The sequence below is a fragment of the Aphelocoma coerulescens genome, chromosome 29 (genome assembly GCF_041296385.1).
Source record: "Aphelocoma coerulescens isolate FSJ_1873_10779 chromosome 29, UR_Acoe_1.0, whole genome shotgun sequence".
NCBI classification, from domain to species: domain Eukaryota; kingdom Metazoa; phylum Chordata; class Aves; order Passeriformes; family Corvidae; genus Aphelocoma; species Aphelocoma coerulescens.
Window position 1 is genome coordinate 2,312,567 of NC_091042.1, and position 21,763 is coordinate 2,334,329.

The window sequence follows — 21,763 nt, forward strand, 5'->3', positions numbered from 1 at the left end:
TTTTTAAATGGGATTTATTGAGTTTGTTTATGGAATTTAGGGAGTATATTTATGGGATTTATTGACTTTATTCATGGCATTTAGGGAGTATATTTATGGGATTTACTGAGTTTATTTATGGAATTTAGGGAGTTTATTTATGGAATTTAGGGAGTATATTTATGGAATTTAGGGAGTTTATTAGTGGGATTTACTGAGTTTATTCATGGAATTTAGGGAGTATATTTATGGGATGTATTGAGTTTATTTATGGAATTTAGGGAGTTTTTTTATGGGATTTACTGAGTTTATTTATGGGATTTAGGGAATTTTTAAATGGGATTTATTGAGTTTGTTTATGGAATTTAGGGAATTTTTAAATGGAATTGATTGAGTTTATTTATGGAATTTAGGGAGTTTATTTATGGGATTTACTGAGTTTATTTATGGAATTTACTGAGTTTATTTATGGGATTGATTGAGTTTATTAATGGAATTTAGGGAATTTTAAAATGGAGTTTATAGAGTTTGCTTATGGAATTTAGGGAATTTTTAAATGGAATTGCTTGAGTTTACTTATGGAATTTAGGGAATTTTTAAATGGAATTTATTGAGTTTATTCATGGAATTTAGGGAGTATATTTATGGGATTTATTGACTTTATTCATGGACTTTAGGGAATTTTTAAATGGAATTTATTGAGTTTATTTATGGAATTTAGGGAATTTTTAAATGGAGTTGATTGAGTTTATTTATGGAATTTAGGGAGTTTTTTTATGGGATTTACTGAGTTTATTTATGGGATTTAGGGAATTTTTAATGGGATTTATTGAGTTTGTGTATGGAATTTAGGGAATTTTAAAATGGAATTTATTGAGTTTATTTATGGAATTTATTGAGTTTATTTATGGAATTTAGGGAGTTTTTAAATGGAATTTATTGAGTTTATTTATGGGATTTACTGAGTTTATTTATGGGATTGATTGAGTTTATTTATGGAATTTAGGGAATTTTTAAATGGGATTGATTGAGTTTATTTATGGAATTTAGGGAGTATATTTGTGGGTTTTATTGAGTTTGTTTATGGAATTTAGTGAGTATATTTATGGGATTTACTGAGTTTATTTATGGAATTTAGGGAGTTTTTAAATGGAATTTACTGACTTTATTTATGGAATTTACTGAGTTTATTTATGGGATTGATTGAGTTTATTCATGGAATTTGGGGAATTTTTAAATGGAGTTGATTGAGTTTATTTATGGGATTTAGGGAGTATATTTATGGGATTTATTGACTTTATTCATGGAATTTAGGGAGTATATTTATGGGATTTACTGAGTTTATTTATGGGATTTAGGGAATTTTTAAATGGGATTTATTGAGTTTGCTTATGGAATTTAGGGAATTTTTAAATGGGATTTATTGAGTTTGTTTATGGAATTTAGGGAGTATATTTATGGGATTTATTGACTTTATTCATGGCATTTAGGGAGTATATTTATGGGATTTACTGAGTTTATTTATGGAATTTAGGGAGTTTATTTATGGAATTTAGGGAGTATATTTATGGAATTTAGGGAGTTTATTAGTGGGATTTACTGAGTTTATTCATGGAATTTAGGGAGTATATTTATGGGATGTATTGAGTTTATTTATGGAATTTAGGGAGTTTTTTTATGGGATTTACTGAGTTTATTTATGGGATTTAGGGAATTTTTAAATGGGATTTATTGAGTTTGTTTATGGAATTTAGGGAATTTTTAAATGGAATTGATTGAGTTTATTTATGGAATTTAGGGATTTTATTTATGGGATTTACTGAGTTTATTTATGGGATGTATTGAGTTTATTTATGGAATTTAGGGATTTTTGGCTGGCACCCCAGCAGGCACTGAGGGCTGGAAAAAGGCTTTAGGAGCAGCTGCCCCTCCCCCTTCCCAGCTGCCCCTCCCCCTTCCCAGCTGCCCCTCCCCCTTCCCAGCTGCTCCTCGCCCTTCCCGAGGCTGCCGGAGCCGGGAATGGGGCTTGGCCTGGGCTCTGCCCTCCTCCATCGCCGCCCCCGATGAATGTTTCCATTCCAATTTGCATTTTTAATTACAGCTTTTCATTTTTTCCTGCTTAAATATCCCAGAGGCATCGCCTGCATTCCTGATTATCCCTCACCTCCATTCCCAGTTACCCCCACCATTCCCAGTTATCCCTCACCATTCCCAGTTATTCCTCACCATTCCCAGTTATTCCTCACCATTCCCAGTTATCCCTCACCATTCCTGATTGTCTCTCACCTCCATTCCCAGTTATTCCACACCATTCCCAGTTATCCCTCACCTCCATTCCCAGTTGTCCCTCACCATTCCCAGTTACCCCCACCATTCCCAGTTATCCCTCACCATTCCCAGTTATTCCACACCATTCCCAGTTATCCCTCACCATTCCCAGTTATCCCTCACCTCCATTCCCAGTTACCCCCACCATTCCCAGTTATTCCTCACCATTCCCAGTTATTCCTCACCATTCCCAGTTATCCCTCACCATTCCTGATTGTCTCTCACCTCCATTCCCAGTTATTCCACACCATTCCCAGTTATCCCTCACCTCCATTCCCAGTTGTCCCTCACCATTCCCAGTTACCCCCACCATTCCCAGTTATCCCTCACCATTCCCAGTTCCCCTCCCCATTCCCAGTTTCCCCCACCATTCCCAGTTCCCCTCCCCATTCCCAGTTACTCCACACCATTCCCAGTTATCCCCCACCATTCCCAGTTTCCCCCACCATTCCCAGTTATCCCTCCCCATTCCTGATTGTCCCTCACCTCCATTCCCAGTTATTCCACACCATTCCCAGTTATCCCTCACCATTCCCAGTTATCCCTCACCATTCTTGATTGCCCTCCCCATTCCTGATTGTCCCTCACCTCCATTCCCAGTTATCCCTCACCATTCCCAGTTATCCCTCACCTCCATTCCCAGTTACCCCCACCATTCCCAGTTATTCCTCACCATTCCCAGTTATCCCTCACCATTCCCAGTTATTCCACACCATTCCCAGTTATCTCTCACCATTCCTGATTGTCTCTCACCTCCATTCCCAGTTATTCCACACCATTCCCAGTTATCCCTCACCTCCATTCCCAGTTGTCCCTCACCATTCCCAGTTACCCCCACCATTCCCAGTTATCCCTCACCATTCCCAGTTCCCCTCCCCATTCCCAGTTACTCCACACCATTCCCAGTTATCCCCCACCATTCCCAGTTTCCCCCACCATTCCCAGTTATCCCTCCCCATTCTCAATTGTCCCCCACCATTCCCAGTTATCCCTCACCATTCCCAGTTACCCCTCACCATTCCCAGTTATTCCTCCCCATTCCTGATTGTCCCTCCCCATTCCTGATTGTCCCTCACCTCCATTCCCAGTTATCCCTCACCATTCCCAGTTATTCCACACCATTCCCAGTTATCCCTCACCATTCCCAGTTCCCCCCACCATTCCCAGTTATCCCTCCCCATTCCCAGTTATCCCTCACCATTCCCAGTTATCCCTCCCCATTCCCAGTTCCCCCCACCACTCCCAGTTCCCCTCCCCATTCCCAGTTCCCCCCACCATTCCCAGTTCCCCTCCCCACTCCCAGTTCCCCTCCCCATTCCCAGTTCCCCCCACCACTCCCAGTTCCCCCCACCATTCCCAGTTCTCCCCCCCTTGGCAATTCCCGCCGGCTGCAGTTGGCCCTGCTGGGCACGGGGAGAAGCTCCGAGCCCCCAAAACGCGGCCCCACAACCCCAGCACAGCCGGGCCCTCGCTTTCCGTGCCCACCGTGCCCCTTTCCTGCCCCCACCGTGCCCCTTTCCTGCACCCACCGTGCCCCTTTTCCGAGCCCACCATGCTCCCTATTCTGAGCCCACCGTGCCCCTTTCCTGCACCCACCGTGCCCCTTTCCTACACCCACCGTGCCCCTTTCCTGCACCCACCGTGCCCCTTTCCTGCCCCCACCGTGCCCCTTTCCTGCACCCACCGTGCCCCTTTTCCGAGCCCACCATGCTCCCTATTCTGAGCCCACCGTGCCCCTTTCCTGCACCCACCATGCCCCTTTTCTGCCCCCACCGTGCCCCTTTCCTACACCCACCGTGCCCCTTTCCTGCACCCACCGTGCCCCTTTCCTGCACCCACCATGCCCCTTTTCCATGCCCACCGTGCCCCTTTCCTGCACCCACCGTGCCCCTTTTCCGAGCCCACCATGCTCCCTATTCTGAGCCCACCGTGCCCCTTTCCTGCACCCACCGTGCCACTTTTCTGCACCCACCGTGCCCCTTTTCCATGCCCACCGTGCCCCTTTCCTGCACCCACCGTGCCCCTTTCCATGCCCCTTTCCTGCACCCACCATGCCCCTTTTCCATGCCCACCGTGCCCCTTTCCTGCACCCACCGTGCCCCTTTTCTGCACCCACCATGCCCCTTTTCTGCCCCCACCGTGCCCCTTTCCTGCACCCACCATGCCCCTTTTCCATGCCCACCGTGCCCCTTTCCTGCACCCACCGTGCCCCTTTCCTACACCCACCGTGCCCCTTTTCCATGCCCACCGTGCCCCTTTCCTGCACCCACCATGCCCCTTTTCCATGCCCACCGTGCCCCTTTCCTGCACCCACCGTGCCCCTTTCCTACACCCACCGTGCCCCTTTCCTGCACCCACCGTGCCCCTTTTCCGAGCCCACCATGCTCCCTATTCTGAGCCCACCGTGCCCCTTTCCTGCACCCACCATGCCCCTTTTCTGCACCCACCGTGCCCCTTTCCTACACCCACCATGCCCCTTTTCTGCCCCCACCATGCCCCTTTTCTGCACCCACCGTGCCCCTTTTCTGCCCCCACCGTGCCCCTTTCCTACACCCACCGTGCCCCTTTTCTGCCCCCACCGTGCCCCTTTTCTGCACCCACTGTGCCCCATTTCTGCACCCACCATGCCCCTTTTCCGAGCCCACCATGCTCCCTATTCTGAGCCCACCGTGCCCCTTTTCTGCACCCACCGTCCCCCTTTTCCATGCCCACCGTGCCCCTTTCCTGCACCCACCGTGCCCCTTTCCATGCCCCTTTCCTGCACCCACCGTGCCCCTTTTCCATGCCCACCGTGCCACTTTTCTGCACCCACCGTACCCCTTTTCCATGCCCACCGTGCCCCTTTTCCATGCCCACCGTGCCCCTTTTCCATGCCCACCATGCCCCTTTTCTGCACCCACCGTGCCCCTTTTCCATGCCCACCGTGCCCCCTTTTCTGCACCCACCGTGCCCCTTTTCCATGCCCACCGTGCCCCTTTTCCGTGCCCCAGGACCCCGCTGATGTTGGCCATCATGAACGGCCACGTGGACTGCGTCCACCTGCTGCTGGAGAAGGGATCCACGGCCGACGCCGCGGACAAGCGGGGCCGCACCGCGCTGCACCGAGGGGTGAGGGGGACCCCGAGGGGCCCCGGGCCCGGCGGCGGCTCCGGCTGCACGAGGGTGCCCACGGAGGGAATGGGATCCCCACGGGGGGAATGGGATCCCCATGGAGGGAATGGGGTGCCCACGGAGGGAATGGGGTCCCCATGGAGGGAATGGGATCCCCACGGAGGGAACGGGATCCCCACAGGGAGAACGGGATCCCCACGGAGGGAATGGGGTCCCCATGGGGAGAACGGCGTCCCCACAGGGGGAATGGGGTGCCCATGGAGGGAATGGGGTCCCCATGGAGGGAACGGGATACCCATGGAGGGAATGGGGTGCCCATGGAGGGAATGGGGTCCCCATGGAGGGAATGGGATCCCCACGGAGGGAATGGGATCCCCATGGAAGGAATGGGATCCCCACGGGGGGAATGGGGTCCCCACGGAGGGAACGGGATCCCCACAGGGGGAATGGGGTGCCCATGGAGGGAATGGGGTCCCCACGGAGGGAACGGGGTCCCCATGGAGGGAACGGGGTCCCCATGGAGAGAATGGCGTCCCCACAGGGGGAACGGGATCCCCATGGAGGGAACGGGATCCTCACAGAGGGAACGGGATCCCCACGGAGGGAACGGGATCCCCATGGAGGGAACGGGATCCTCATGGAGGGAACGGGATCCCCACGGGGGGAATGGGATCCCCTCCCGGAGAGCAGGAGAGAGGGAAAAGGGCGTTGGATGGGCTGTGCTGAGGGTGGGGGTGTCCCTGAGGGGGGTGTCAGTGAAGGTGAGGGTGTCCCTGAGGGTGGCAGTGTCCCTGAGGGTGGCAGTGTCCCTTAGGGTGGCAGTGTCCCTTAGTGTGGCAGTGTCCCTGAGGGTGGCAGTGTCCCTTAGGGTGGCAGTGTCCCCGAGGGTGGCAGTGTCCCCGAGGGTGGCAGTGTCCCTGAGTGTGGCAGTGTCCCTTAGGGTGGCAGTGTCCCTGAGTGTGGCAGTGTCCCTGAGGGTGGCAGTGTCCCTTAGTGTGGCAGTGTCCCTGAGTGTGGCAGTGTCCCTTAGTGTGGCAGTGTCCCTTAGGGTGGCAGTGTCCCTTAGGGTGGCAGTGTCCCTGAGTGTGGCAGTGTCCCTGAGGGTGGCAGTGTCCCTTAGTGTGGCAGTGTCCCTGAGTGTGGCAGTGTCCCTGAGTGTGGCAGTGTCCCTTAGTGTGGCAGTGTCCCTTAGGGTGGCAGTGTCCCTTAGTGTGGCAGTGTCCCTGAGTGTGGCAGTGTCCCCGAGGGTGGCAGTGTCCCTGAGTGTGGCAGTGTCCCTTAGTGTGGCAGTGTCCCTTAGGGTGGCAGTGTCCCTTAGGGTGGCAGTGTCCCTGAGTGTGGCAGTGTCCCTGAGGGTGGCAGTGTCCCTGAGGGTGGCAGTGTCCCCGAGGGTGGCAGTGTCCCTTAGTGTGGCAGTGTCCCTTAGTGTGGCAGTGTCCCCGAGGGTGGCAGTGTCCCTTAGTGTGGCAGTGTCCCTGAGGGTGGCAGTGTCCCCGAGTGTGGCAGTGTCCCCGAGGGTGGCAGTGTCCCTTAGTGTGGCAGTGTCCCTGAGGGTGGCAGTGTCCCTGAGTGTGGCAGTGTCCCTTAGTGTGGCAGTGTCCCCGAGGGTGGCAGTGTCCCTGAGGGTGGCAGTGTCCCTTAGTGTGGCAGTGTCCCCGAGTGTGGCAGTGTCCCTGAGGGTGGCAGTGTCCCTGAGTGTGGCAGTGTCCCTGAGGGTGGCAGTGTCCCCGAGGGTGGCAGTGTCCCTTAGTGTGGCAGTGTCCCTTAGTGTGGCAGTGTCCCTGAGGGTGGCAGTGTCCCTTAGTGTGGCAGTGTCCCTTAGGGTGGCAGTGTCCCTTAGTGTGGCAGTGTCCCTTAGGGTGGCAGTGTCCCTGAGGGTGGCAGTGTCCCTGAGGGTGGCAGTGTCCCTTAGTGTGGCAGTGTCCCTGAGGGTGGCAGTGTCCCCGAGGGTGGCAGTGTCCCCGAGGGTGGCAGTGTCCCTGAGTGTGGCAGTGTCCCTGAGGGTGGCAGTGTCCCTTAGTGTGGCAGTGTCCCTTAGGGTGGCAGTGTCCCCGAGTGTGGCAGTGTCCCTGAGGGTGAGGGGTGTCCCTGAGTGTGGCAGTGTCCCCGAGGGTGGCAGTGTCCCCGAGGGTGGCAGTGTCCCTGAGGGTGGCAGTGTCCCTTAGTGTGGCAGTGTCCCTGAGGGTGGCAGTGTCCCTGAGTGTGGCAGTGTCCCTTAGGGTGAGGGGTGTCCCTGAGTGTGGCAGTGTCCCCGAGGGTGGCAGTGTCCCCGAGGGTGGCAGTGTCCCTGAGGGTGGCAGTGTCCCTTAGTGTGGCAGTGTCCCTGAGGGTGGCAGTGTCCCCGAGGGTGGCAGTGTCCCTTAGTGTGGCAGTGTCCCTGAGGGTGGCAGTGTCCCTTAGTGTGGCAGTGTCCCCGAGGGTGGCAGTGTCCCCGAGGGTGGCAGTGTCCCTTAGTGTGGCAGTGTCCCTGAGGGTGGCAGTGTCCCCGAGGGTGGCAGTGTCCCTTAGTGTGGCAGTGTCCCTGAGGGTGGCAGTGTCCCTTAGTGTGGCAGTGTCCCCGAGGGTGGCAGTGTCCCCGAGGGTGGCAGTGTCCCTGAGGGTGGCAGTGTCCCCGAGGGTGGCAGTGTCCCTTAGTGTGGCAGTGTCCCCAGGGGTGGCAGTGTCCCTGAGTGTGGCAGTGTCCCCGAGGGTGGCAGTGTCCCTTAGTGTGGCAGTGTCCCTTAGGGTGGCAGTGTCCCTGAATGTGGCAGTGTCCCTGAGGGTGGCAGTGTCCCTGAATGTGGCAGTGTCCCTTAGTGTGGCAGTGTCCCTGAGGGTGGCAGTGTCCCCGAGGGTGGCAGTGTCCCTTAGGGTGGCAGTGTCCCTTAGTGTGGCAGTGTCCCCGAGTGTGGCAGTGTCCCCGAGGGTGGCAGTGTCCCTTAGTGTGGCAGTGTCCCTGAGTGTGGCAGTGTCCCTGAGGGTGGCAGTGTCCCCGAGGGTGGCAGTGTCCCTTAGTGTGGCAGTGTCCCTGAGTGTGGCAGTGTCCCTGAGGGTGGCAGTGTCCCCAGGGGTGGCAGTGTCCCTTAGTGTGGCAGTGTCCCTGAGTGTGGCAGTGTCCCCGAGGGTGGCAGTGTCCCTTAGTGTGGCAGTGTCCCTGAGTGTGGCAGTGTCCCTTAGGGTGGCAGTGTCCCCGAGTGTGGCAGTGTCCCTGAGTGTGGCAGTGTCCCCGAGGGTGGCAGTGTCCCTTAGTGTGGCAGTGTCCCTGAGTGTGGCAGTGTCCCTTAGGGTGGCAGTGTCCCTGAGTGTGGCAGTGTCCCTGAGTGTGGCAGTGTCCCCGAGGGTGGCAGTGTCCCTTAGTGTGGCAGTGTCCCTGAGTGTGGCAGTGTCCCTTAGGGTGGCAGTGTCCCTGAGGGTGGCAGTGTCCCTGAGGGTGGCAGTGTCCCCGAGGGTGGCAGTGTCCCTTAGTGTGGCAGTGTCCCCGAGGGTGGTGGTGTCCCCGAGGGTGGCAGTGTCCCTTAGTGTGGCAGTGTCCCCGAGGGTGGCAGTGTCCCTTAGTGTGGCAGTGTCCCCGAGGGTGACCCCGTGCTGCCGTGTCCTGTCCCCAGGCCGTGACCGGCTGTGAGGATTGCCTGGCTGCTCTGCTGGACCACGATGCCTTCGTTCTGTGCCGGGATTTCAAGGGCCGGACCCCGATCCACTTCGCCTCGGCGTGCGGCCACCTGGAGGTCCTGCGGACCCTGCTGCAGGCAGCGCTCTCCACTGACCCCCTGGACTCCGTGGTGGACTACAGCGGCTACTCACCCATGCACTGGGCTTCTTACAGTGGTGAGAGCCTTCCCTTCCCTCTGCAAACAGGGAAATCCAGGTTATCCTCAGCCTCCTCCTGCTGCTTCGGGAGTTTTCCTGCTGGAAAGGGTGGCAGGAGTCCACGAGGGAGATTCTGACCCTGTCAGGCTCCTTCAAAAAAAGATTGGAATGAGAAAGGAGCTGTTCCAGAGCAGCTTCCTGCAGGATTTGTGGGATGGCTGTGGGTGAGACTGAGAATGGGGATGGGGAAATCCAGGTTATCCTCAGCCTCCTCCTGCTGCTTGGGGAGTTTTCCTGTTGGAAAAGGTGGCAGGAATCTGAGAGGAAGATTTTTTTCCCCCTGTCAGGCTCCTTAAAAAAGGGCTGGAATGAGAAAGGAGCTGTTCCAGAGCAGCTTCCTGCAGGATTTGTGGGATGGCCGTGGGTGGGACTGAGAATGGGGATGGGGAAATCCAGGTTATCCTCAGCCTCCTCCTGCTGCTTCGGGAGTTTTCCTGGTGGAAAAGGTGGCAGGAATCTGAGAGGAAGATTTTTTCCTCCTGTCAGGCTCCTTCAAAAAGAAGGAATGGGAAAGGAGCTGTTCCAGAGCAGCTTCCTGCAGGATTTGTGGGATGGCTGTGGGTGGGACTGAGAGCGGGGATGGGGAAATCCAGGTTATCCTCAGCCTCCTCCTGCTGCTTGGGGAGTTTTCCTGGTGGAAAAGGTGGCAGGAATCTGAGAGGGAGGCTCCCAGATCTGTCAGGCTCCCTAAAAGAGGATTGGAATGGAAAAGGAGCTGTTCCAGAGCAGCTTCCTGCAGGATTTGTGGGATGGCAGCAGGAAGGGATGTCCCTGTGGGGGCTGTGAGTCCTTTAGGGGCTCTGTGGGATTAGAAACCTCCTCAAGCTGCTGCCAGCGAGGAAATGGATCCTCTGCCCCTGTGCCAGGCACTGGAAGGGGTTGGGCACCTCCTTTGGGCCTCTGGCTCTTCAGGCAGCTCTGCTCTACTGGTGAGGCCACACCTGGGTCCAGTTCTGGGCCCTCAGGGCCACAGGGACACTGAGGGGCCAGAACGTGGCCAGAGCTGGCCAAGGGCTGGGCCAGCAGGAGAAGGGTCTGGAGAACTCCTGAGGGAGCTGGGAAAGGGGCTCAGCCCGGAGCGAAGGAGGCTCAGGAGGGACCTTTTCACCCCACAACTCCCTGACAGGAGAGCGGAGCCGGGTGGGGTCGGGCTCTGCTCCCAGGGAACACCAGGATGAGAAATGGCCCCAGATTCCTCCAGGAGAGGATCAGGATGGACAGCAGCAGGAATTCCCTCATGGGAAGGGTGGTCAGGCTTTGGAACAGCCCAGGAGGGATTGGAGTGCCCATCCCTGGAGGTGCCCAAGGAAGGGCTGGACATGGCACTCGATGCTCTGGGAGGGCTTTTCCAGCCTCAGGGATTCAGGGATTCCGTGAGGTGCCTTCAATCCCTGTGCTCCAGGGAGCCCCAGTGCTGACCCCGTTGCTGTCCCTCTCTCTCCTCAGGGCACGAAGATTGTCTTGAATTGTTACTTGAACACAACCCGTTTGCATACCTAGAAGGAAACCCCTTTACTCCATTGCACTGTGCAGTGTAAGTGACACCCCAAAAACCGTTCCGGGCCTTGGATCCCCTGGGATGTGCTAAAAGGGGAGTTTTACCCCAAAAACAATTCCAGGCCTTGGAGCCTCTGGGATGTGTTGAAAAGGGAGTTTCACCCCAAAAAAATTCCAGGCCTTGGATCCCCTGGGATGTGTTGAAAAGGGAGGTTTACCCCCAAAAAATTCCAGGACTTGCAGCCTCTGGGATGTGCTAAAAGGGGAGTTTTACCTCAGACAATTCCAGGCCTTGGAGCCTCTGGGATGTGCTAAAGGAGGGGTTTTACCCCAAAAACAATTCCAGGCCTTGGATCCCCTGGGATGTGTTGAAAAGGGAGTTTTACCCCAAAATCCATTCGAGGCCTTTAAGCCTCTGGGATGTGCTGAGAGGCCCAAAATAACTCCAGGCATTGGATCCCCTGGGATGTGCTAAAAGGGGAGTTTTACCCCCCCAAAAAATTCCAGGCCTTGGATCCCCTGGGATGTGCTGGAAGGGGAGGTTTACCCCAAAAACAATTCCAGGGCTTGGATCCCCTGGGATGTGCTGGAAGGGGAGTTTTACCCCAAAAACAATTCCAGGGCTTGGATCCCCTGGGATGTGCTGGAAGGGGAGGTTTACCCCAAAAACAATTCCAGGCCTTGGATCCCCTGGGATGTGCTGGAAGGGGAGTTTTACCTCAGACAATTCCAGGCCTTGGATCCCCTGGGATGTGCTGGAAGGGGAGTTTTACCCCAAAAACAATTCCGGGGCTTGGATCCCCTGGGATGTGCTGGGAGTTTTACCTCAGACAATTCCAGGCCTTGGATCCACTGGGATGTGCTAAAAGGGGAGTTTTACCCCAAAAACAACTCCAGGCCTTGGAGTCTCTGGGATGTGCTGGAAGGGGAGTTTTACCTCAGACAATTCCAGGCCTTGGATCCCGTGGGATTTGCTGGAAGAGGAGTTTTACCTCAGAAAATTCCAGGCCTTGGAGCCTCTGGGATGTGCTGGAAGAGGAGTTTTACCTCAGAAAATTCCAGGCCTTGGATCCCCTGGGATGTGCTGGAAGGGGAGTTCTACCCCCAAAAAACTTCCAGGCCTTGGATCCCCTGGGATGTGCTGCTCTCATCCCAACCCTGCTGCTGCTTTTCCCAGCCCTTTTCCTAACTTCCCTTCTCATCCCATTCCCACAGAATTAACAACCAGGACGGCACTGCTGAAATGCTGGTGGAAGCATTAGGTGCCAAGATTGTTAATAGCAGAGATGCCAAAGGAAGGTGAGCCCGGCCTTGTCCCCTCCTTGGCACCCCGGCTGTCCCTCCCACGCCATTCCCACCAGGATCACGCCGTTCCCTCCTCCTGAGCCATTGGGTTTGTGGTTTTTTTTTTTTTTTTTTTTGGCCTCCCCCAGGACACCCCTTCACGCTGCTGCCTTCGCAGACAACGTCCATGGTTTACAGCTGCTCCTGCGCCACCAGGCCGAGGTGGACACGGCGGACAAGCTGGGCAGGACCCCCCTCATGGTGGCTTCGGAGAACGGGCACACGGCAGCAGTGGGTGGGTGCTGGCAGAGCTGCCCAGAGCCTCGGATCTTGTGGGGGACAGGGGTGTCCTCGCCGCTGGTGGGCACGTGGGGGACGTTGTCGTGCTCTTGGGTGGCTTCTCCTCAGCGGTTCCTTCTCGTCCTTGCAGAGTTCCTGCTGTTCCAAGCGAAAGCAAATATAACTGTGCTGGATGTCAACAAGAACACAGCTCTTCACCTGGCCTGCAGCAAGGTAGGCACGTGGCTCAGGTGGTGGCACTGGCACCGTGTCACCGTGGTGGGCTGGCACTGCCCGGCTGCGCTGCATGGACACAGCCAGGGGGGTTTTGGAGCAGCTCGGGTGGCACAGAGCTGTCTGTGTTTTTCCTGGGGAGGAGTTTCCAGGGTCATTTCCATGCCTGGAAGTGCCTCAGGCTGGGTTGGATTGGGCTGGGAGCAGCCTGGGATGGGGAGAGGTGTCCCAGGGGTGGATTGAGATGGGTTTGTGGGGAAGAGAAGGATCCAGAGAGATCTTCCAGTGCCTGAAGGGGCTCCAGAGAGACCTTCCAGTGCCCAAAGGGGCTCCAGAGAGACCTTCCAGTGCCTGAAGGGGCTCCAGGGAAACCTTCCAGTGCCCAAAGGGGCTCCAGAGAGACCTTCCAGTGCCTATGGAAGCTCCAGGGAAACCTTCCAGTGCCCAAAGGGGCTCCAGGGAGACCTTCCAGTGCCTATGGAAGCTCCAGGGAGACCTTCCAGTGCCCAAAGGGGCTCCAGAGAGACCTTCCAGTGCCTATGGAGGCTCCAGGGAAACCTTCCAGTGCCCAAAGGGGCTCCAGGGAGACCTTCCAGTGCCTATGGAAGCTCCAGGGAAACCTTCCAGTGCCCAAAGGGGCTCCAGGGAGACCTTCCAGTGCCTATGGAGGCTCCAGGGAGACCTTCCAGGGCCCAAAGGGGCTCCAGGGAGACCTTCCAGTGTCCAAAGGGGCTCCAGGGAGACCTTCCAGTGCCTGAAGGGGCTCCAGAGAGACCTTCCAGCACCCAAAGGGGTTCCAGAGAGACCTTCCAGTGCCTGAAGTGGCTCCAGGGAGACCTTCCAGTGCCCAAAGGGGCTCCAGAGAGACCTTCCAGTGCCCAAAGGGGCTCCAGGGAGACCTTCCAGCACCCAAAGGGGCTCCAGGGAGACCTTCCAGTGCCTATGGAGGCTCCAGGGAGACCTTCCAGTGCCCAAAGGGGCTCCAGGGAGACCTTCCAGTGCCTATGGAGGCTCCAGAGAGACCTTCCAGTGCCTATGGAGGCTCCAGAGAGACCTTCCAGTGCCTATGGAGGCTCCAGAGAGACCTTCCAGTGCCTATGGAGGCTCCAGAGAGACCTTCCAGTGCCTATGGAGGCTCCAGAGAGACCTTCCAGTGCCTATGGAGGCTCCAGGGAGACCTTCCAGTGTCCAAAGGGGCTCCAGGGAGACCTTCCAGTGCCCAAAGGGGCTCCAGGGAGACCTTCCAGTGCCCGAAGGGGCTCCAGGGAGACCTTCCAGTGCCTGAAGAGGCTCCAGGAAATCTGGAGAGGGACTTTGAACACGGGTCTGGAGTGATGGGAAAAGGGGAATGGCTTCACAGCGACACAAGGCAGGGTTAGGTGGGATTTTGGGTAGAAATTCCTCCCTGAGAGGGTGGTGAGACCCTGGGATGGGCTTCCCAGAGGATTTCCCATGCCTGGAAGTGCCCCAGGCTGGGTTGGACGGGGCTGGGAGCAGCCTGGGATGGGGAGAGGTGTCCCTGCCCGTGGCAGAGGGGTGGGAATGAGGTGATTTTTATGGTCCCTCCCATCCCAAACCACCCTGTGCTGGGAACCAGAGGCTTGTGGTCAAGGAGGAGGTGGAGGTGCAGCAGCTCTTCCTCTCCAGCCCTGCCAAAGCAGGAGCAGGACAGGTTTAGGGAACAATTCCCTCTCCCAGCGAGCCACATCCCGCTCGGATCAGACCTCTCCCTTCCTAACCTCACCCTAAACCCCCCCTCTCTCCTCGCCAGGGCCATGAAAAGTGTGCCTTGTTGATCCTGGGGGAAACCCAAGACCTTGGCCTTATCAATGCAAGTAACAGTGCTCTGCAGATGTGAGTATTCCCACAGCCCCGAGCTCGGCCGCCGGCCGGGCAGGAAAACCAAACCGGGAAAGGTGGGAACGGAACGAGCTGGGAGCAGCTGAGCTCAGAGCCTGCCCTTGAATCCATCCAAGATTTCACCACCACGGGGTGTTCCGGGTGGGTGGAGGTGGGATTTTTGGGTGGGGTTTCAGGGGTTGATGCCTCTTTTCCCCCCCTCGGCAGGCCGCTGCACATCGCGGCGCGGAACGGCCTGGCCTCGGTGGTGCAGGCCCTGCTCAGCCGAGGGGCCACCGTGCTGGCTGTGGATGAAGAAGGTGCGTGTCCTTGGGGTTATCCAGGGTGTTTCAGCATTCCAGGGAAAGTGCCCAGAGCCTGGGAAGTGCTCAGGCAGCAGCAGGATTCCCTCGTCCTTCCCGCAGCCCCTAGGAAGGGGCATTGCCTGGGAAAGCATTCCCAGGTCTCGGGGGGTGTTGGAAATGTGGCTTCTCCCCTCTCCGTGCTCTCTCTGGTGCTCCCAGCTTGGCTGGGATTCAATTCCAGCTTGGAAAAAGCTGCTGCTTGTGGCCTTGCTCCTGGCAGAGCTGCAATCCCTCGGACTCGGAACGAGATGGGATTTAAAATCCTTCCCGACCCAAACCATTCCGTGATTCCGTGGTTGTCCCCCCCAGTTATTCCAGGCTTGAGTAGCTTTTCCTGCATTCCCACCTGTTCATTTTCATGGAATCCTGGAGTAACTTTAAAGGAAGTGACTTTGAAAGGTCGTTTTCTTTCCCTGGGGGCTCTGGGAGAGCTGGAGAGGGATTTTGGACAAGGAGTGATGGGACAAGGGGTGGCTTCCAGCTGGGAAAGGGCAGGGTTGGGTGGGATATTGGGAAGAAATTCTTCCCTGTGAGGGCAGTGAGGCCCTGGGATGGATTTCCCAGAGGATTCCCCATCCCTGGAAGTGCCCCAGGCCAGCTTGGAGCAACCTGGGATAATGAGAGGTGTCCCTGCCCATGGGACAAGTTGGGATTTTGATCCCTCCCAACCCAAACCATTCCATGATTCCGTGATTTCCCCCTCAATCCTTCAAGGCTTGAGCAGCTTTTCCTGCATTCCCACCTGTTCATTTCCACGGAATCCTGGAGCAGTTTGGGTTGGAAGTGACTTTTAAAGGTCCTTTTCCTTCCCAGAGAGAGCTGGAGAGGGGATAAGGCGGGATTTAAGATCCCTCCCAACCCAACCCAAACCAAAGCATCCCACAGCCCATCCCATAGCCCATCCCACAGCCCCACAACCCCACAGCCCATCCCACAGCCCCACAGCCCATCCCACAGCCCATCCCATAGCCCATCCCACAGCCCCACAACCCCACAGCCCATCCCACAGCCCCACAGCCCATCCCACAGCCCCACAACCCATCCCACAGCCCATCCCACAGCCCATCCCACAGCCCCACAGCCCCACAACCCATTGCACAGCCCATCCCACAGCCCATCCCACAGCCCCACAACCCATCCCACAGCCCATCCCACAGCCCCACAACCCATCCCACAGCCCATCCCACAGCCCCACAGCTCATCCCACAGCCCCACAGCCCCACAACCCATCCCACAGCCTCACAACCCATCCCACAGCCCATCCCACAGCCCCACAGCTCATCCCACAGCCCCACAGCCCCACAACCCATCCCACAGCCCCACAACCCATCCCACAGCCCATCCCACAGCCCCACAGCCCCACAACCCATCCCACAGCCCCACAACCCATCCCACAGCCCATCCCACAGCCCCACAACCCCACAGCCCATCCCACAGCCCATCCCACAGCCCCACAGCCCATCCCACAGCCCATCCCACAGCCCATCCCACAGCCCCACAACCCATCCCACAGCCCCACAGCCCCACAACCCCACAGCCCATCCCACAGCCCATCCCACAGCCCCACAACCCATCCCACAGCCTCACAACCCATCCCACAGCCCATCCCACATCCCCACAGCCCATCCCACAGCCCATCCTACAGCCCCACAGCCCCACACCCCCACAGCCCCACAACCCATCCCACAGCCCCACAACCCATCCCACACCCCACACCCCATCCCACACCCCCACACCCCATCCCACACCCCATCCCACACCCCACACCCCACACCCACACCCCATCCCACACCCCACACCCCATCCCACACCCCCACACCCCATCCCACACCCCCACACCCCATCCCACACCCCATCCCACACCCCACACCCCACACCCACACCCCATCCCACACCCCACACCCCATCCCACACCCCCACACCCCATCCCACACCCCATCCCACACCCCACATCCCACACCCCACACTCCATCCCACACCCCACACCCCATCCCACACCCCATCCCACACCCCCACACCCCCACACCCCATCCCACACCCCACACCCCATCCCACACCCCATCCCACACCCCACACCCCATCCCACACCCCATCCCACACCCCACACCCCACCCCCACACCCCACACCCCATCCCACACCCCATCCCACACCCCACACCCCACCCCCACACCCCACACCCCATCCCACACCCCATCCCACACCCCCACACCCCATCCCACACCCCACACCCCACCCCCACACCCCACACCCCATCCCACACCCCCACACCCCATCCCACACCCCATCCCACACCCCCACAGCCCATCCCACACCCCATCCCACACCCCACATCCCACACCCCCACACCCCCACACTCCATCCCACACCCCACACCCCATCCCACACCCCATCCCACACCCCACACCCCATCCCACACCCCACACCCCACATCCCACAGCCCCACACCCCATCCCACACCCCCACACCCCATCCCACACCCCACACCCCACACCCCACCCCACAGCCCACACCCCATCCCACACCCCACACCCCACCCCACCCCACAGCCCCACACCCCATCCCACACCCCATCCCACACCCCACACCCCATCCCACACCCCATCCCACACCCCACACCCCACACCCCATCCCACACCCCACACCCCATCCCACACCCCACATCCCACAGCCCCACACCCCATCCCACACCCCACAGCCCATCCCACACCCCCACACCCCACACCCCACACCCCATCCCACACCCCATCCCACACCCCCACAGCCCATCCCACACCCCCACAGCCCCACACCCCACACCCCATCCCACACCCCCACACCCCACACCCCACACCCCATCCCACACCCCACACCCCCACACCCCCACACCCCATCCCACACCCCATCCCACACCCCATCCCACACCCCATCTCACACCCCATCCCACAGCCCATCCCACACCCCACACCCCATCCCACAGCCCCATCCCACAGCCCATCCCACACCCCATCCCACACCCCACACCCCATCCCACACCCCCACACCCCCACACCCCATCCCACACCCCATCCCACACCCCATCCCACAGCCCCACACCCCATCCCACACCCCACACCCCATCCCACACCCCCACACCCCATCCCACACCCCATCCCACACCCCCACACCCCCACACCCCATCCCACACCCCCACACCCCCACACCCCACCCCCCATCCCACACCCCATCCCACACCCCACACCCCATCCCACACCCCACACCCCACACCCCCACACCTCATCCCACAGCCCCACACCCCCACACCCCACCCCCCATCCCACACCCCATCCCACACCCCACACCCCATCCCACACCCCACATCCCACACCCCACACCCCATCCCACAGCCCCACCCCCCTTGGCTCTCGCAGCGCCCTCACCGCTCCCTCCCTCCCTCCTTCCCTCCCTCCCTCCCTCCCTCGCAGGTCACACCCCGGCTCTGGCGTGTGCCCCCAACAAGGACGTGGCCGACTGCCTGGCACTTATCCTCTCCACCATGAAGCCTTTCCCCCCCAAGGACGCCATCGGCTCCTTCAGCTTCAACCTCCTCAAGAACTGCGGCATCGCGGCCAAGACGGCGGCGGCCTGCGGGGCCCTCCCGAACGGCTCCGCCTGCCCCTACTCCAAGGAGCGCCACAACGCCATCGGCCTGGACGGCTGCTACTCGGAGTAGCCCCCGACCCATGGGTGACCTAATATCTTATTCTATTTATTTAGAAATTCTATAAATATAGGGCACTTTAAAGGAGAACAAGACTGGGCAAGCCCAGCGCGGGCTGTGGGGTGGGCTGGGCTGTGGGCTGGGCTGGGGAGGAGCCAAGAGTTCGGCGCTTTCCGCGCTCCGGCGGTGCCAAAGCTGCTCCTGGTAGTGGCTTTCCCGTCCCCTGCGCCTTCCCAATCCTGCCTGTGCCCTTGGTCGGTCGGGCAGGAGGCGGAAGGGGCAGGATTTGGGCTGGCACAGGGCAGGTGCCACCATCTGCTGCTGGGTTTTTCCTCTGCGGGCTTGATCGGAGCCGTTTCCTTCCCAGTGTTTTGTTCCACTCCTGATATTTTCTGCCATTCCCAGTGTCTCCTTTCCCAGTTTTTCCCCAGTGCCAGCCCTCCCTGCCCTGCTGGGACACCCCCAGAGCTGCTGCCCTGGCAGAAGGGGCAGGATTTAGGCTGGCACAGTCCAGGTGCCACCATCCACTGCTGGCTTTTCCTCTGCGGGCTTGATCGGAGCCATTTCCTTCCCAGTGTTTTGTTCCATTCCCGATATTTTCTTCCATTCCCTCTGTTTCCTTCCCAGTTTTTCCCCAGTGCCAGCCCCTCCCTGCCCTGCCGGGACACCCCCAGAGCTACTGCCCTGGCAGAAGGGCAGGATTTGGGCTGGCACAGGGCAGGTGCCACCATCCACTGCTGGTTTTTCCTCTGCGGGCTTGATCGGAGCCGTTTCCTTCCCAGTGTTTTGTTCCACTCCCGATATTTTCTTCCATTCCCAGTGTCTCCATTCCCAATTTTCCCCCAGTGCCAGCCCCCCCCCCTGCCCTGCCAGGACACCCCCAGAGCTGCCACCCACCCAGCCGGGATGAGGAAAAGCTGAACTCTTGGCAGGGGCGGGGAGGGGTTGGGATTTAGGGATGGAGGGGGTTCAGCTCCCAGCTGAGCAGCTCGGAATCGCTCCCCTCCTGCGAGCCCAAACACTTGAAAACCCAAAATCTGCTGTACCTGGCACACTCAAAAATCCTTTGGCAGCTCATTTCTATGGAAAAACAAGAAAAAAACCCGGGTGCTGCTGCCCGAGCCCGGGCACGGATGCGCCGCTGGAGCCTCCTCCCCACACCAGGCACTTTAGGGATTCTGTTGGTCAATTTTTTTTGAGGTTTTGAAGGTTTTGATTGGGTTTTTTTGGTTTTTTTGGGGTTTTTTTTTGGTTTTTTTTTGTTTTTTTGGGGTTTTTTCCCTCTCCCTTTTCCTTTGGCAAATCGTTCCAGCCTAAAAAAGCTGCTTTGGAGTTTCCCTTCCCCTGCTTTGCGTGGCCGTTTCCGTGAGAGTCAGTGTTGGTTGCTTGGGTTTGTGGTTTTTTTGTTGTTGTTGTTGTGGTTGTGTTTTAAAAAAAAAAAAAAAAGAGAATTATTTATAGAGAAATGAGCATTTACCTTGAAAAAAAACCAACAAAAACCATAAAAAGAAGAAAAAAAAAATTCAACGTTTTTAGCCTTTACTTCAAGAAACAAATGCACTTGCAAGTCCTTATTCCCAGCGCTGCATTGAATTTTTTTTTGGGATGCAGCATCCTGGCAGGTTTCGTGGATGTGGGTGGGATCGTTGGGTTTTTTTTTTGGTTTGGGTTTTCCTTTTTTGAAAATTTAAATTTTTAATTTTTTTTTTTTAAATTTCATTTTATTTCTTTTTTTTATTTATTTCATTTTATTTAATTTTTTTCATTTTATTTCATTTTACTTTATTTTTGTTTTATTTTATTTCATTTCATTTCATTTCATTTCATTTCGTTTCATTTTTTTACTTTTATTTTATTTCATTTTGGTTTGGTTTATTTTATTTTATTTCAGTTCAGTTCATTTTGTTTTGCTTTTTTTTATTTCGTTTTGTTTTATTTTATTTTTATTTTTTTTCATTTCATTTTTTAAATTTTTTTTTGCTTTATTTCATTTTATTTCATTTCGTTTCATTTCATTTTATTTTGCTTTATTTTGTTTTATTTTGTTTTATTTTATTTCATTTAATTTCATTTTCTTTTCTTTTCTTTCGTTTTATTTCCTTTTATTTCATCTTATTTCATTCTATTTTATTTCATTTTATTTCCTTTTATTTCATTTTATTTTATTTCATTTCATTCTATTTTATTTCATTTCATTTCTTTTTTTTTTTTCCTTTTATTTTACTTCATTTCATTTCATTTTCATTTTTGGAAATCCCTCTTTATGCTGCACCTTCGACCCACCCGAGGATGTTGCGCTGTTGGTTCGATTTTTGCTTTTCCTTCTCAATCCCTGCACCAATACCCAAAAAACCAAAACCAAACAATTCCCTCCCTGCCCCGAGTCTGCTCAAAGCCAAAGACTGGGACACAGACCTGGCAAAGGACCTGGAAAAGGCAGCGGAATTTCGGGAATCTCCCAGCTCCTCTCCCTCCGATGACCTGCTTGGGAGCAGGGATAGCAGCGAGAGGAAAGGGCATTTCTAGAACCAAAATTCTCTCTTTTTTTTTTGGGTCTTTTTCAATTTGATTTGGAAATCTTTTCTCCGTCAAGGCGGCTCCTCCTTGGGGGAGGCGGGGCCCGGGCCAGCTCCCGGCGGGACCCCCCCGAGGTGGGATCCCCTCACCCTTTTTCCTTTCCTTTCCTTTCCTTTCCTTTCCTTTCCTTTCCTTTCCTTTCCTTTCCTTTCCTTTCCTTTCCTTTCCTTTCCTTTCCTTTCCTTTCCTTTCCTTTCCTTTCCTTTCCTTTCCTTTCCTTTCCTTTCCTTTCCTTTCCTTTCCTTTCCTTTCCTTTCCTTTCCTTTCCTTTCCTTTCCTTTCCTTCCCTTCCCTTCCCTTCCCTTCCCTTCCCTTCCCTTCCCTTCCCTTCCCTTCCCTTCCCTTCCCTTCCCTTCCCTTCCCTTCCCTTCCCTTCCCTTCCCTTCCCTTCCCTTCCCTTCCCTTCCCTTCCCTTCCCTTCCCTTCCCTTCCCTTCCCTTCCCTTCCCTTCCCTTCCCTTCCCTTTCCCCTTTTTTTCCCCTTCCCCCTTCCCCTCCCCCTTCCCCCTTCCCCCTTCCCCTTCCCCTTTTCCCCTTCCCCTTTCCCCTTCCCCCTTTTCCCCTTCCCCTTCCCCTTGCCCTTCCCCTTTCCCCTTTCCCCTTTTCCCCTTTTCCCCTTCCCCCTTCCCCCTTTTCCCCTTTTCCCCTTTTCCCCTTTTCCCCTTTTCCCCTTTTCCCCTTTTCCCCTTTTCCCCTTTTCCCCTTTTCCCCTTCCCCTTCCCCCTTCCCCATCCCCTCTCCTCCCTTT

At 55.9% G+C, this 21,763-nt stretch overlaps 1 protein-coding gene and 1 long non-coding RNA gene across 3 annotated transcripts in view; one reads left to right on the forward strand and one right to left on the reverse strand.

Annotated features, from left to right (window-relative positions):
• ANKRD52 (ankyrin repeat domain 52) overlaps positions 1 to 21,763 on the forward strand; it is a 69,642-nt gene that overhangs the window by 45,546 nt on the left and 2,333 nt on the right. Inside the window, exons 20-28 of one of the 2 annotated variants that reach the window (XM_068997684.1) lie at positions 5,298 to 5,415; positions 9,003 to 9,222; positions 10,711 to 10,798; positions 11,977 to 12,060; positions 12,195 to 12,340; positions 12,476 to 12,558; positions 14,330 to 14,412; positions 14,626 to 14,717; positions 18,204 to 18,465. In XM_068997684.1, the coding sequence (XP_068853785.1) occupies positions 5,298 to 5,415; positions 9,003 to 9,222; positions 10,711 to 10,798; positions 11,977 to 12,060; positions 12,195 to 12,340; positions 12,476 to 12,558; positions 14,330 to 14,412; positions 14,626 to 14,717; positions 18,204 to 18,451 (1,162 nt within the window). In that variant the 3' untranslated portion in view covers positions 18,452 to 18,465. Of the gene's footprint in view, positions 1 to 5,297; positions 5,416 to 9,002; positions 9,223 to 10,710; positions 10,799 to 11,976; positions 12,061 to 12,194; positions 12,341 to 12,475; positions 12,559 to 14,329; positions 14,413 to 14,625; positions 14,718 to 18,203; positions 20,085 to 21,763 lie in introns of those variants that run through there. The other variant, XM_068997685.1, reaches the window with a different exon arrangement.
• Positions 12,407 to 18,289, reverse strand: LOC138100022 (uncharacterized). The gene is made up of 3 exons (XR_011146783.1): positions 18,211 to 18,289; positions 15,505 to 15,581; positions 12,407 to 12,483 (listed from the first exon to the last, which is right to left on the reverse strand). It is a non-coding gene; the product is annotated as an uncharacterized lncRNA (long non-coding RNA).